This window comes from Armigeres subalbatus, chromosome 3 (assembly GCF_024139115.2).
Source record: "Armigeres subalbatus isolate Guangzhou_Male chromosome 3, GZ_Asu_2, whole genome shotgun sequence".
Lineage (NCBI taxonomy): Eukaryota > Metazoa > Arthropoda > Insecta > Diptera > Culicidae > Armigeres > Armigeres subalbatus.
Window position 1 is genome coordinate 336990055 of NC_085141.1, and position 15064 is coordinate 337005118.

General features: G+C 36.9%; 1 protein-coding gene across 1 annotated transcript; it reads right to left on the reverse strand.

The window, feature by feature from the left end:
* Positions 1 to 13909: 13909 nt before the first annotated feature.
* LOC134221347 (uncharacterized) lies at positions 13910 to 14789 on the reverse strand. The gene is made up of 2 exons (XM_062700543.1): positions 14668 to 14789; positions 13910 to 14589 (listed from the first exon to the last, which is right to left on the reverse strand). Exons 1-2 carry the CDS (start codon positions 14735 to 14737, stop codon positions 13910 to 13912), a joined length of 750 nt encoding a protein of 249 aa, XP_062556527.1. The 5' UTR covers positions 14738 to 14789.
* Positions 14790 to 15064: the final 275 nt, after the last annotated feature.

Sequence of the window (15064 nt, forward strand, 5' to 3'; positions counted from 1 at the left end):
CCGAATAATATCTTTTGGAAATTAAAAAAAAACTGCTGAAAATTTTTAAGAATTTCTTTTGGAAAACGAAAAAAAAATCCATTGGAAATTTAGAAGAATTTCCTTTGAAGATTCATTTAAGTAGCCCAGTGTCTTGAGAAAAATCCTTAGGGATTCTTTAAAAAAAAAGTAAGCTGGATTTTTTTTCTAATTTATACTGGAAATTCTTCGGAATTTGATGTTTATTTGTATTTTCATCGTAAATATGCATTTCGGATCCTTCTATGGATTCCTCTAGTTCTTCAAAATTTCTACCGAACAATTTTCGGAACTCTTCCACAGAATTTCGGAAAAAAATGTCGTTGAAATTCTAAAGATTTTTCCGTGGAGACTCCGAAGAATTTCTTGTCAATATTCCGAAGGGTTTCCCTTGCATCTTCAGAATAATTATTCTTGAAAATTAAGAAGATCTTGGAATTTAAAATTAATCCAAGCAATAAATGAAGGCAATAATTTAGGCTTAAGAAACCTAGTTTTTATGATATTGAATAATTAGGACAATTGATCGAAAAATTTAATAATGCACCTAAACGTTCTAAATGCACAACATTCTAGTACTGTGTATGAAAACGGTTATGAAATAGAGAAGCTTGCATTTAAAAAGTCAACATGAAATTCTAAATAAAATGCTTTTTTAATTCATGAAATGGTCTTAGAACTAAGGAGATTCTTGCGATGTAAGTGGCAGTGTTCCAGAAAAAACACTCCAATTTCTAAAACAATCTAGGTTAAAAAATACTGTTATAATAACGATTGAAATTGAATTCCAACACAAATCTCAACCCTTTCAGGACGGATGGGTCATATACGCCCAGCGTTTTAGATTGTCTATAAAATCACAAAACAGAGCTAGGTCACCATTTCCTTCAGTAAAATTGTTCATCTAGATATTGGCTTTACAGAAAAAATATGGGAGCTCAAATTTGACTGACCCTGAAAACTCAGATATCCGAAACCTTGGGAAGATTTCGATTCTAAGAGCATGCACATAGAGTTGAAATGTTTGAATCATTATGAACACTCAGATAAGATGGGTCATCCTGAACATTAAGCCAGTGATTAATATTCAGGAATACGAGATGCTCAAGATACTCCAAAATGCTCTCAAGTTCAGCCCACGATATCTACGAGATCAATCAAGACATTTGCAATGTCCTCCTCACCAGTATATACCCAATCCGATGCAATAAGCATATGATCCTAATTTCCATTAACATGAGATCCAAGAGACAAGGTACCCAAAATTATCTTGAGTCAACATCAAGTTGCACAATGACTATGAGGTTTTTCGCAAACTTGTAGGACCTTAGAAGCACTGGGTTCACGGACTTGAATGATTAAGTAGTTCAAACATTACGACTTCCAGGACGATTTGTATAACCTAAAAAGTCTGTAGTAGCTTGTATAAATAATAATTGAAGTCATATCAACCCAATGGACCTACTGGGATATTATATCATACATCATTCATAAGTTGGTTAATTGGATAAATCGAATGATCCGAACTCCAAAATAATAATTGGTCTATAATACACAGGATTTTGTTTTTACACGATTTTTTTTTCGCTCGTATTTTTGATCGTGTGACTTCAGTTTGCCACCAAACTCTTCGCAACATGTTTCAAAAAATCCAGAATAAATCAAAAGAAAATCACATGATAATTAATATACGTTTAACATTTAGGATGAGCGGAAAATTGAGAAAATGTAAATCGTGTAAAAACAGAATCCAGTGTACATTCATTCCTCTATGAGTCGCTTATGAAAGGACCATTGACTGAAGCATATTCGAGATGTGGAATAGAAGTTCCTTGGGAAATTATTTGAAAGCACCATCAGAGTGACCGAGAAAATATTTTGAGTATGGCATCATTGGCTTCCACGAGTTGATATCAAAAAAAAAATTCAATGAAGAATTAGAAATTTTGAGAGATGAGCCAGCTCTGGATTAAAAATCTCTTAAATAGAAAAAAAATAGAAATTTCCCACAATAAAATAGGCAATTGCCAATGAAGAAATCAGGGTATGACTATTAAATAAATATAGAATTTCTACAAATAATACAAAATTTCCATAAACAGTTGAAAATTTCCCACAAAACAATAATAAATTAGCACTTGCAAAAGCAAAAATTTTAATTATGAAATAAGAATTTTCCATAAAGAAATCAAAATGTTCCACGAAAAAAATACAAAATTTTCATGAATAAATCAATATAAGCAATAAACAATTACAATTTTTTCACAAAATAAATATTTTTTACCATTAATCTCTATTTAATAAAAATGAGTTGAGATTTCCTTCTTGACGATTTAACTCGCGAACGGGTTGACCGATTTGCAAGATTTTTCACTAATCGATTCGTTTTAGGATCCGCAAGGTTTTTTTTATCTATTGTATTTATTTGGCAGGCTCAGGCGTGTATAACACTTAGCGGAGCCGAGACTCTTAATGATATTTACAATCGATATCATATTATTATCAACAGTTAGTAAGGGAAAGGGACAAAGACCAAGATACTCGTGGCGACTCAAGGTTAGATTGCTTAATTTGGTGATGGACGGGGTTGGGATTTAGGTTTGAGGTATTTCAGCTGCTCATCCGGGTATTTGACGTCATGTCTGGTTTGGCGTAGCGTCGTGCTCGGGTTTTGGTTCTTCAGGGAGCATCTTCCGGATGGCCAGAGCTTTATGGTACATGGAACAATGAGACAGAGACAAGAAAAAAAACGAGAAAGAAAAAAATGAAGTATTAGACTTTGATGTCAGAAAGGCATAGATGGCCTGCAAATAAACCACATCGCGATCTCCCAAAACACCTCTTAGTTCCTAGAAGGGTTGTTTATCTCGGGCCACAAGGGTAGTCAATAGTTTCTCTCTTGAGGCGCCATTTTCCGTGCAATACCAAACTACGTGATCGATGTCATCGTAACTGGCTCCACATCTACATAGATTGCTATCGACCAGGTTAATTCTATATAGATGTGCGTTTAGTGAATAGTGATTGTTCATAAGCCTCGACATCGTGCGAATGAAGCCTCGGCTTAATTCGTCACCTCTGAACCACGATCGCGCAGAAACTTTAGGAACTAAGGAAAATAGCCACCGTCAGAGACCAATACATTTGCCAATTTTGAAAAGTACTCTGACGGACTAATAGGAAAAGCTCGTTGTTTGAGATTTGTCTATCATACAATTCACCCAGTCAACATTTTGGCACCTATATCTCTTGATATAGGTTATTATATAAGAACCAACTTAATCGTATATAATGCACAGATTGGCTATATACGTACCAAAGTGGAGGCGATATAGGTACATACGAGTTTTATTATACGATTTTTTCCGACATCATGAGAACAGTATTACGATTATACTAAAAATATGAAAAAAAAAATCTTACCAGCACCACGTCTCGAACATGCGATCTTTGGATTTACAGGCGGATACTCTACCACTGCACCATACTGCAGATCTTGAACTGATTCGGATTTTTGTCCAACATAAACTACACAATTTATATCTTTACAACTGCTTGAAACTTCAACAAGCCGTTTGGACTGAAGTGGTTTCGATTGTATTACGATTCACATAGGCATTCATTCACACTCATATAGGATATTGCAAGGAGTATAAGTCATTACGAGTTTTTATTCACACAATTACGATTGATTTTCACTACAGTAAAAATTATCATCCTTTGACAATAATCTGACAAAGTTTGATATACAATGCGATTCAGATTTTTGATGGACGCAAATGCGACTTTATTTGCTGTTTGTTACACAGATAGAAAAATCCACTGAAATTTACGCTAAAAATCATGCACATAAATGGAACGTCATTACTAGCGCAATTCCACACGGGATATACCCTAAATGTATACAATATTTATCGTGAATCGTCTATATTGCATGCAAGTTGTAAGCAATCTTGTTAGGAAGAGGACAATTTCAGCGAAGAATAGCGTAAATTTCCACATGACAAATTTTACGCGCTATTTACTTTTCATTATTTTTTTCTGTGTATACGATATGTGGTTTACTGGGCACCTTCCTGTGCGCCCACCTTTGCTAGCGTGTCCGCCTTCTCATTGCCATAGATTAGGCAATGTGATGGAACCCATACAAAGGTAATCTTGAATGATTCGACCAAATCACGCATCTGCTCTCTTATAGTTGTAAGAAAGTAAGATGAGTGCTTAAATGGTTTCATCGACCGGAGTGCCTCGATAGAACTAAGACTATCCGAGAAGATGAAATAATGGTCTACGGGCTGATCGGAAATGATCCCCAAAGCGAAGTTAATTCAGCAACATAAACCGTACACGGTTCTTGAAGTTTTCGGAAGGTGGTTGAACTTACGTTGAAAACACCGAAGCCTGTGGATCCGTTAATGCGAGAACCATCAGTGAAATATCTGTTATTGCAATTGACATGTTCATATTTTTCAGAAAAATGGAGGAATAGATATTTGTCGAAGATGATCTGGTATTCCTTGAATAGCGTGTTTCATGGACAGATCGTCTTCAATTGAGAAACTGTCGTTGACGAAGTGAACTCGAGGTGGATTATCACATGGAAGACAGAGGTCTGCCGATATGTAGTAGAGATAGACTCGCAGGTATCTTGAACGATGAACCAGTTAAAGCATATTATAGAAGTTTTCTAAAACAAGTGTGTTACTTGTTCCACATTTGATCAGTATTCTAAGTGAGAGCTCTCAGTAACGGTGCTTTAAAGGAGTGACTCCAGCAAGGCTCATGTTATGCGTTGAAAGCATACAGCCAAGGGCAATACGCAAACAACGATATTGAATTCGTTCCAGTTTAATTAGGTGGAGCCATATTCTAAAACAAAGAGAATAGTCGTTTTATATAGTTTGATGAGGTCTTCCGGGTGAGCGCCCCACCAAGTTTCGGAGATAGAACGAAGAAAATGGATCCTTTTTCGGCATTTCTCTAACAAATAATCAATATGGGTTTTCCAGGTTCACTTGGAATCAAACCAGACCCCAAGGTATTTAGAAGTTAAAGATTGGTTTATGTTATCTTTCAACAGCTTGAGTTTCAGTTGAGCTGGGTACCGCTTTTTAGTAAACACAACCAACTGAGTTTTTTGCGAAGAGAACTCGATCCTTAAGTGTCTGGCCCAAACAGTCAGGTTATTTAGGGAATTTTGCAATGGTCTTTGCAGGACATTTGCACATGGACCTCTTAAGGAGATCACGGCAACATCTGCAAGTTGTCTAAGCGTGCATTGTCCTTCCAAACAATTGTCAATATCTTTAACATAGAAATTATAAAGCAATAGACTTAAACATGAACTTTGGGGAAGGCCCATGTAGCTATTTCTGGAAGTTTTCAGAGTGCCGATTGTGAAGTTCATGTGTTTTTCTGTATCCGCAAGGTTTGTATACCGCCATCGGGGTTGACAATGGGTCTGGGGGGTGAGAATGGGTCATCGCTCTCACCGTCAGCCCGGAGGTCGAAGAGCAAAATCGTTCAAAAAGGTCTTTTATATTTCAGTCTTCATGCCCTCAGATACATTCAATCCTTTCAACAAGCATTCTAAGTAGTTGAAACAGTGACCCATTTTCACCCCCATTAGACCCATTGTCATCCCCGACTACGGTATACAAAAAGTTGGTGAATTTAACGGGGAAATGTAAAAAGTCATTAAAATACAATTTTGGTTCAGCTGTTGAGGAAAACAAAACAAACGCACGGAAATTGATCTAGAGTGCGGTGCTGCAAATAATTCATTGTGACATTTGCAGCACCTGGACAATGCTGAGTTTCTTTCACATCAATCAAATTCCCATTAAAAAACACTAAAAAGCAATAAAATTGATAAAATTTTCCATGAACTTCAAACGCTTTTAAAGAAGGGGTAATCTATGGAAAAATGCTCAATTTTATTGCTTTTATATATTCTTTAATGGAAAATTTCCTTTTCTTTTCAATGCTCTTTATTGATTTTTTCGTGGAAAGGTTTTAATTTTTGGTAAAAAAATTATTTATTTCGTTGAAATTTTTTTATCTATTTCTAATAATGATTTATTTATTGAATGTTTGTATTTTTTCCGTGGAAAATTCTTCTTTTATTTTTGCAATTTTTAGTTTTAAAAGTGTTGATTTATTTTTGTTTTGTGAAAAATTCTTAATTGTTTATGGAAATTTTGCATTATTTGTAGAAAATTTAATATTTTTTATTTCTCATACCATGATTTCTTTATTGGAAATTTCCTAATTGTTATGGAAACTTTTTTAAATTTTTCAGGCTAAGTTTTTATCGACTCTTATATCGTATATCGATATCGTATCTTAGAACATCGACTCATGGAAGGTCTATTGCAGCTTGTGAAAGTAATAAATAAAATTGCATCGGTTCAATGGACCTGCTTGGATGCTTAGCGATACACGGATACATCGTTAAGGACTTGGTTGATCGGGTCGTTCCAAAACTCCGTAATATCATGTCTTATGATTACATATATATTTGTAGATATATTCTCAGCTTAGGACATTTTGTTTCTTGACATAATTTTTGATACTTTCGAGGATATGTACTTCAGAGCAGTTTGGCCTATGACCCTCGAAAAAAATACACATTTCAGTTCTTTCTATAGTAGTTTTGGCAAGATCTAGTGGAAACTCTAAATATGTACGTTAAATCCTTTTAACATCGTCCTGAAAGGGTTAAATACCAAAATATAACAATAAATTCTAGAATACCAAAAGGAACCAAAAGATATTAAAGACTGTAGATTTAAAATTAATATAGTTTTAAACTAGCTTGCATTTTAAGCCAAAACTGTATGATTCAGGCAAAGGAATATAAAGGACATTGTGTTACGGTTATGATTAGCATCATAGAATCTTGTCATAATGAAGAGAGTTTTGAGATTCTGAATAAAACTTGTATGCCCTGAGAAAAACCTTTTAAAATTGGAAGGTAAACTAATTTGAAAATTCTGAAAACAAAACTGGAATTTCTACAGGAATGCTACTCAAAAGAAACAACAGTAGGAGGTTTTATTTGCATCTCTAACATTACATATTAACTTTGTGATTCTCTGATAAACTTTTTGTTGTAAGAGTTCAGTTCAGATGCTTCGCTGGGGTTAATATCTTAAGAATTTCCAGTACCTCCAGAGCTACGGAAGGTCCCAAATACTCTTAGGAATCTATAGGGATATTTAGTGATGAACTTTATAATTATTTAAAAAAGTCACTAATAAAGAAATTTAAAAAAAAATTAAAAAATATTGGGATATTTTGGAAAATTTCTAATGGACAAATTCTTCTCGAAATTTTTATAACATATTCGCGAGTCCACATTTTTTGTATCCTCCTCATGCATCGAAGGTGTGCGAGTTCTAGATATCCTAATACCTGATACACATTACAACATGGTAACATCATCAATATTTTCGAATTCATGAAAATTTATCATTTCCATGATGGGTTTAGTTTGATTTTTAATCAGTTCAAAATGTCCATCTTCAAAATTGATCGGATTAAGCATATGTTTTAGTTACATAAGGTTTTTTTTTAATTTTTCTACTTGAGGGGGGGGGAGGAAGGGGTGGTTCTGCCAAAGGACAACGATAAACCACATGGGGGGAGGGGGTTTGAAAATCTTAAAAAATATGACCTTGTGGTTTCTAGATGGCCCCGCTATGGTGTTTTATACTGTGAGTCAATTCTAAATCTGTTTCAATACTGGTATAATTCAGGGCTAAAAGACGTTTCACCAAAGCAAAAAAATCTATTTGTTCCAATATTCAGAACATACAGTGACAAACAAAAACACCTATCCTGAATATTAAATTTCTTTGTCCATCGTATACCGTAGATGCCATTTCACATAGACCTCATACGATAAAGGGTGCTTCAACTCTTATGTATAAAAAAGTTCCTCTGTTTCCTCTTTTATACATTTCCCATTCCATAGGTAGATAGCGGAAGCTTGTAACTTGAATCCTGATATTCTTACCGGTTCGAATGATTCGAATGAAAAACAACCTTTTCTCTGCTTCAATAACAATCAGGGAGAAAGACATTTTTGCACCTTTATGCATATAGCTCTATGCGCTAATCTTGTTTGAGCTCACTGCGGAGTGCAGACAGAGCAATGTTGAGAGCTCCATATACTGGAATCCGACTCCACGTCCCGCCAGAGACACTGTCTGAATGCAAATCTTGAAAAATGGAACTACGAACTTGAATGAACTTTAATGATTTAGAGCTTCCAAGTTTTTACACGATTTTTAGCTTTGATATTTAAGGCAGTCATTTCATCAAATTTGTTGTTTGGACCCCAATAAATAAATTATTATAAGTGGCATGAACAGCAGTATTAAGTTAATTGTGTGGCGAAAAACATCTAAACTTTTTTGAGAAAAATATTTTGGTACCAGTTATGCAGGTTCCCAAGGGCGATGCGATAAGTAGGGGAACTGTTCCGATCTCCATCTCACTGTACATATATCCATCTCATCGCTAAACAAAAAAATACGGCACCAAATTCGTCGATTCTTTTTGTCAACATGCGTGCTCTCTGCTGAAAAAAATCACAAAAATAATAAACAAACCAAATTCCTTTCCATTGCTTTGTTTTTGATAGGATGGAAATAGGAGCTATGAGATGAAGTGGCGAACCGTTCCCCTATACAAGTATCATCGTGTTAGCCTACCAAATACTTTTTTGATGCAGGCGTTTATTTCAACCTTAGCGAAAGGCATCGCTATTTTGATTTCAAAAAAATAAACTCATAGTGTGCCACTGTAAGCACGCTCAAAGCGTGCCTTTGTCAAACCCGAAGCTGCCAAAACAAGTCCATCTATGTACGTCATTACATTAGATATAAGTATGCTATCTACTAATGACATATGTGCTCATCTTTGTATGAAAGGCTCACAATCATGGTGATGCCAAGTGATCACAGATTCATATTGAAATACTTTGCCTGTTTCTAAAACAAACAGTCCCTACTACATCTCTCTGAAATATTCTCGCTTTACACGCCCATCGATGGCTTTTTCATCTGGCTGTTATTATTTGTGGTTTCGCTTGCAGCATGAAATACCAAAGGGAAAATGCGTTGGAATTCATCCAACATAACAACAGCAGTACCAACGTTTTTCCGGCTACCATTTCCTTCATGCTGTGGAACGCTTTTTGAGCGAAATATAAAAGGTCCCTTATATATCTACCTGCCATCCGTTTGGAATGCATTAGTAGAAAAGTGCGTATTAGAAACAATATTGAATTGGAGCGAACAGCAACCAATATCAAATTTGAAGCTTATTAGATAATATATATAAATAATTTTATTAAAACTAAACAATGTATTTTACCTTGGGGCCTTCCTTAGCCGTGCGTTAAGACGCGCGGCTACAAAGCAAGACCATGCTTTTAGGGTGGCTGGGTTCAATTCCCGGTGCCGGTCTAGACAATTACCCGATTGGAAATTGTCTCGACTTTCCTGGGCATACGAGTATCATCGTGTTAGCCTCATGATATACGAATGCAAAATGGTAACTTGGTTTAGTAACCTCGCAGTAAATAACTATGGAAGTGCTTAATTAACACTAAGCTGCGTGGCGGCTTTGTCCCCCCAGTGTGGGGATGTAATGCCCATAAAAAGAAGAAATATTTTACGTTACACTTTTAGTAGCCTCATAATGCAGAACTTCTTCTACAAGTAAAATTTATCTATGTTGTATATCGCCATCAAGAAATGGTACAGGCAAAGATTTGTGTTACGGATGAAATAGTTCAACGAATTTATTGATTTCAACAACTCGTTATGTTAATGTCCGGAGGAATGTACTTGAGCGAAACAAGAACTGCACCGGTAAAGCAATGTACGTAGAGATCTAAGGAAGCATATTTGATTTTTATACGTGCTGATATGCTCTGTTGTCTAGTGACTAACACTTCTCCCTTACAAGCAGGAGGTCGTGGGATCAATACCAGGCTTGTCCTTATTAGAACAATGTGGCATGGACTACGGCCGTGTAAAAAAAATCCCATGAAAAATTTTGAAAAAGTTTCTCCATTTTGCATGATTTGTCGATAAATCATAGAAGTTTTACACGGTTTTTCACATTATGAACTGAAAACTGTTTTTACACGGAACGCATCCCCGGTGTAAAAAAAGAATCGGGTGTATTTCACTTTCCTTGGTGAATTCTCGACTGAAACTGAAGCATAGTAGTTTATCTACCTTACCCAATTAACAAACCTTCATTTCCGCCATACAACACTTTTTGGAATTCCGCCTCTGGAATGAGTTATTGGCTGAATACTAAATGATAATGAAATGATAAGTTCAATCCCTGGTAGCAACCATGTACAGTCAATCTTTATAAGTATATATGGAGGCGCATGGTACTGAAATGTTTAAAAAATGCAACTTTTGAATCACATTCCATATTTTCTTCTTCCACCGCCTTTGATGAACACCGAAAGCATCTTTCTTAGCAACGACTTAGCAAACTTGTTGTATGACAGTTACCTACCTAGATATATGGTTGGCTACAGCGTCGATACACCTATGCCTGGGGTATTGTAAGTTGAAGTTGCACCGTCATTAGTGGCAATGTGCTGCTCCTTAGACATATTCAGACGCGCGTTTACACTCTGTCACTTCGGATATGCGGCCTTTTGATGTTTCGAAGCTCAGCAACCGAAGTATTTCTGTAGAATCCCATCGTAGAAAAAACTCTTGCTCTTATGTTCTGGACATGGAGCTGCACCGGAATTTCGGACACAATTTCCATCTGTGCCCCCGAACACCATTCCATATTGAAAATCCAGTTTCCACTGGACATCGCTCACGAATCAACTCCCGCGATCTGTTCATCTTTCACCTCCGGAAGTAGACCGAAAATCCGGACATAACTTTGACTTTGGCTTTGACGAAAGTTGTAAGTGAACTGTGTCAAAATGAAAAATGTGCTTAAAAATCAAAACGTTATTTAAGATTTAAATCATCCGGTTCTTATTAGTGTTAAAATCTGGTATTTTTGGTATGGCGCAATTCTCGGTTTTTTCGGTACCGTAGTAGTATAAGGGTATGCGATAACACACTTTTTCCTAACGAAACGAAACGAAACGAAGTTTAAAATGTCTATGTGGATTTGGATCGAATCGAAACGAAATATAGAATTACTTTCGAGACTTCGAATAGCAAATAGTCAAAGAAGAGCTTGGCTTGATTAACTGTACACATCGTAGTTGCTATGATTGGCCGAGAAACATCAAATTTGCACAGCTCACCAATCAAATAATATTCTTGGGAAATGCAATTAAATTATTAATTTATTAATTATCAATTAAAAAAGTTATTCTTATTGTAAACTTGCTTCAGAGTTTCCAATTCATGACTAATACCAAACGATGCTAACGACACGAGATTTTCGTATTTTTTTATGTCTTTATTATCGAGACTTGCAGCCCAAGGCTGGCTCGTCTCGTGATTAGATTTTCGTACTCCGATTCAACGGTTTGCAGAAGAGCTCTGTTTGTCGCAGTCCGGTTACGGAAAAACCTACGACTTGTTTTACGAAGTATGTTACGTCGATGCTATAGTTCAGCGTTCCACCAGAGTTGCTTGTACGTCCTCCGAGGTAAAGATCTACGAAGAGGAACATACCTGATTATCGTGTCAAAGACTGCTTTGTAGAATGATGTAAATGATCGAACCCGTCAGCTTTCTGGCGCTTCATCAAAACCAGGAAAAAATCGCATGCGATGTTATCCACTGTGAGTGTTGCTGATGTTACATCAAATGATATTGCTGAATCTGCTGAACTATTCGCAAGTATTTTCAAGTCGGTGTACAATACGAACCCTCCTTCAGATTCGACAGACCTTCTTTACTCTCTTCCATCATACAACATGAACTTTCTGCGCGCCACATTCTCCGTAGGTGAAATTTCAAAAACATTAGAAGATGTCATTCCATCGAAAGGTCCAGGTCCAGATAGACCACCTCCTGTTTTCATTCAACGATGTGCTGACGTATTAGGATTGCCAGTTTGCATGTTGTTCAACATGTCGCTTGCGCCCAGATGAGTGGAAAATATCAGCAGTTACTCCAATCCATAAAGCGGGTAGCTCCCATAATGTTGAGAACTATCGTCCAATCTCAATTCTTAGTTGTCTGGCCCGTTATCTCTGAGTACCAACATGGCTTTGTACGAAATCGCTCAACTGTAACAAACCTGATGACCTACATTACCATACTGAATTCTAACCTGAAGAAGAGATGTCAAGTTGACTTCATCGACTTTTCAAAGACTTTCGATAAAGTTCCTCACGGATTAACTTTAAATAAATTAGAACGTTTGGGTTTTCCTGTCTGGATTGTCACTTGGCTGCGTTCTTACCCGATTGGTAGGTTATCCTTCGTTAAATTAGGCGCTGTCTCATCCAATACATATCCTACGCCATCCGGAGTGCCACAAGGCAGTCACCTAGAGCCGCTGATTTTCATCATCTTCGTGAACGACTTATGCTGTAAACTTCGATCTCATCGCCTCATGTACGCCGACGATTTGAAAATATTTCGAATTATTCGATCATTGACCGATTTGTCTTGCGCTGCAACAAGATCTAGATGTCATAGCCAACTGGTGTTGTTTAAATGGTATGGAGATAAATGCGTCAACATGCAACTCAATAACTTTTACCAGATGCAGAACGCAGATAAACTTTCGTTACTCGGCATGCGGAAACGAACTGATAAGTGTGCGCTCCATAAAAGACCTGGGAGTTACGTTTGACCGCAAGCTGAATTTTAATGAGCATATTGCAACGAGTATCAGGTATCAGGTATCAGAACGTCGGCTCTGGCGGTACGTTCCCCTGCAAATGGGAGATTTGTACCTCGCCTATTAAGCCTATATCATCATTTACCCGTAACAGGATAGGATTTTGGGATGGGGATGGATACCAAAAGGTAAAAGGAAGAAGGAAAAAGGTATGACAAAACGCTAAAGCGTAAAAGCATGAAGCCAGTGTGTGTGTGTGTGTGTGTTTTTTTTTAACCCGAAGGTCGAAAAATACATCTTTTTACAGAAGAAAATTCTTTATTAAAACCAGGGTTCATAATGCTCACTCAATCTCAGGAGCACATGATTTTCCCTCACGAAAGTTTTCGGGGAGAAATCGCTTTTCGGGAAAGAAAAACAGCCTGGAGAGTGATAACAATTTTTCGCTCACTTCGATTGCCGCTAAACGTTGATTTGCTCTTTTTCTTTCATATTCGAGTCTTTTCGTGGCATCATCAATGCAAATGGTAGTAGCTTATGTGGAACAAATAACTTAACGCTTTCATACAGATAGCGTAGTGGTGTGGCTAAAGTAAGCGCATCCCCACAGCTATTATTGTTACTATTCTGGGTTCGAATCCCGGCGTGGCCATACAATTTTGTAATTGTTCTGCGATATTTCTCGCGAAAAGTGAGTGAGAGGTAAAAGTAATGAAACGAAAAAGGATTTTCATCTAATAGGCAAGATTTTCGTTCATCTTCCAATGCTAATTCTAGAGAAAAGATTGATGGGTGAAAGATGATCCTCAACATAAACAACGAAACAAGATTTTCCCTTGGACCGAAAAACGCTTGCTTTGGTCTCATTGAAACGAAAAATCGAAACCCTGATTAAAACCAAAAACAATTTTTGTAAAAAACTATGCGAGTGAAAATAATAATTACAATTCAATAAACAATAGTTCGCATTGTCAGAGAAACTTAATCTAAAGCAGAAACAAACTTCTAAAGCGTGTAAACCTAGAAAAGGGTAAGAATATAACATTTTTGTGGTTCGAAAACAAACTATTGTTTGTGCCTCCTCTTACGAAGGTTTATCAGACTTCTTCTGATGTAAAACTCTAGCGAATACTTTATCGAATGCGTAGTTCATCCGATAGTGATCATTTTCTAGCAGGCGTAGAGAATCATCATCAATGCAACAAAAGGTTAACCGATCACCCATAGAGGTAAACTTTGTTTTGACAACCCTCCAACGTTCAATGGGGATGCGAGGGTTCTGATACTTCAAACGCCTCAAAACATCTCCATCCTTCAGAAGCTCTCTGTCATCCCAAGGAATGGAAATGCATATTTTGGTTTGATGAAGTGAGAAAGGTTCGATTCGGAACTTGAACTCACCAGCCTTTTCATTTATACTAATGAGCTTATCTTTCAGCCAATCACAGCTTTGTTGGTTATCTGGTGCGAACCAGACAGCACCGAATCTGAGACCACATCCTTGGAAGCTTGGTATAAATGAATTGGCTGGTGAGGAAAACAAGCAGATGTTCAAATCACGAATCAGAGCGTTTTTAAGCACATTATCAAATGCACCGTTAACGAGTTTAACTTGAACACGATAATTTTCACTTGTCAAAGCACGCTTGTTGTCAGAAGAGCCATCCACTGTAGCACTATGCCCTCTAGTCAGAGTATTGATGATCACACTATCACCTAAAACACTGTCCGTATCATGAGTGACGGCGGCGATGGGAATCGGCACTGAATCACCAGAATCACCCGATAATAATTGCTGATTAGTTAAGCCTTCATCGGATAACAAAGCTGGAACAACCTTACCAAGGGAAGAGTTGGAGGGACCAGCATCTTCCATGTCGCATCGAGCGTTTGGAGTATTATTGGCAGCCATCTCTAATTTTGGAGAAAAGAATAATCCGCTATACGATCTGTTGTCGACGGTGTCCAAAATAGGAAAGAATGAGTTTACCACTCAAAATTTCATTTCAGGTATGAAAGTATTACCACTACTAGCACTAAGCAATTGCCATAAAATTCATTTCCAAGTAATACTATAAAGAGTTAGGAGAATACAGTAGCATACATTAACAATAGAGGTACTCACAGAGTAATGTGACCCACTACACTATCATATACTCAAATAGTACTGCATATGTGTAGGGAGGCATCACGCATTTGTGCCTCTATTATCTGCATTGCTGCTCTACATTTCTACAAG

Excerpts from the sequence above, each read along its gene's own strand:
- LOC134221347 (XM_062700543.1), bottom strand. The coding sequence starts at position 14,737 with ATGGCTGCCAATAATACTCCAAACGCTCGATGCGACATGGAAGATGCT. Across the intron at positions 14,590-14,667 it reads TCCCTCCAACTCTTCCCTTG|TGCCGATTCCCATCGCCGCC; the intron begins GTAAGGTTGTTC and ends CTGGTGATTCAG.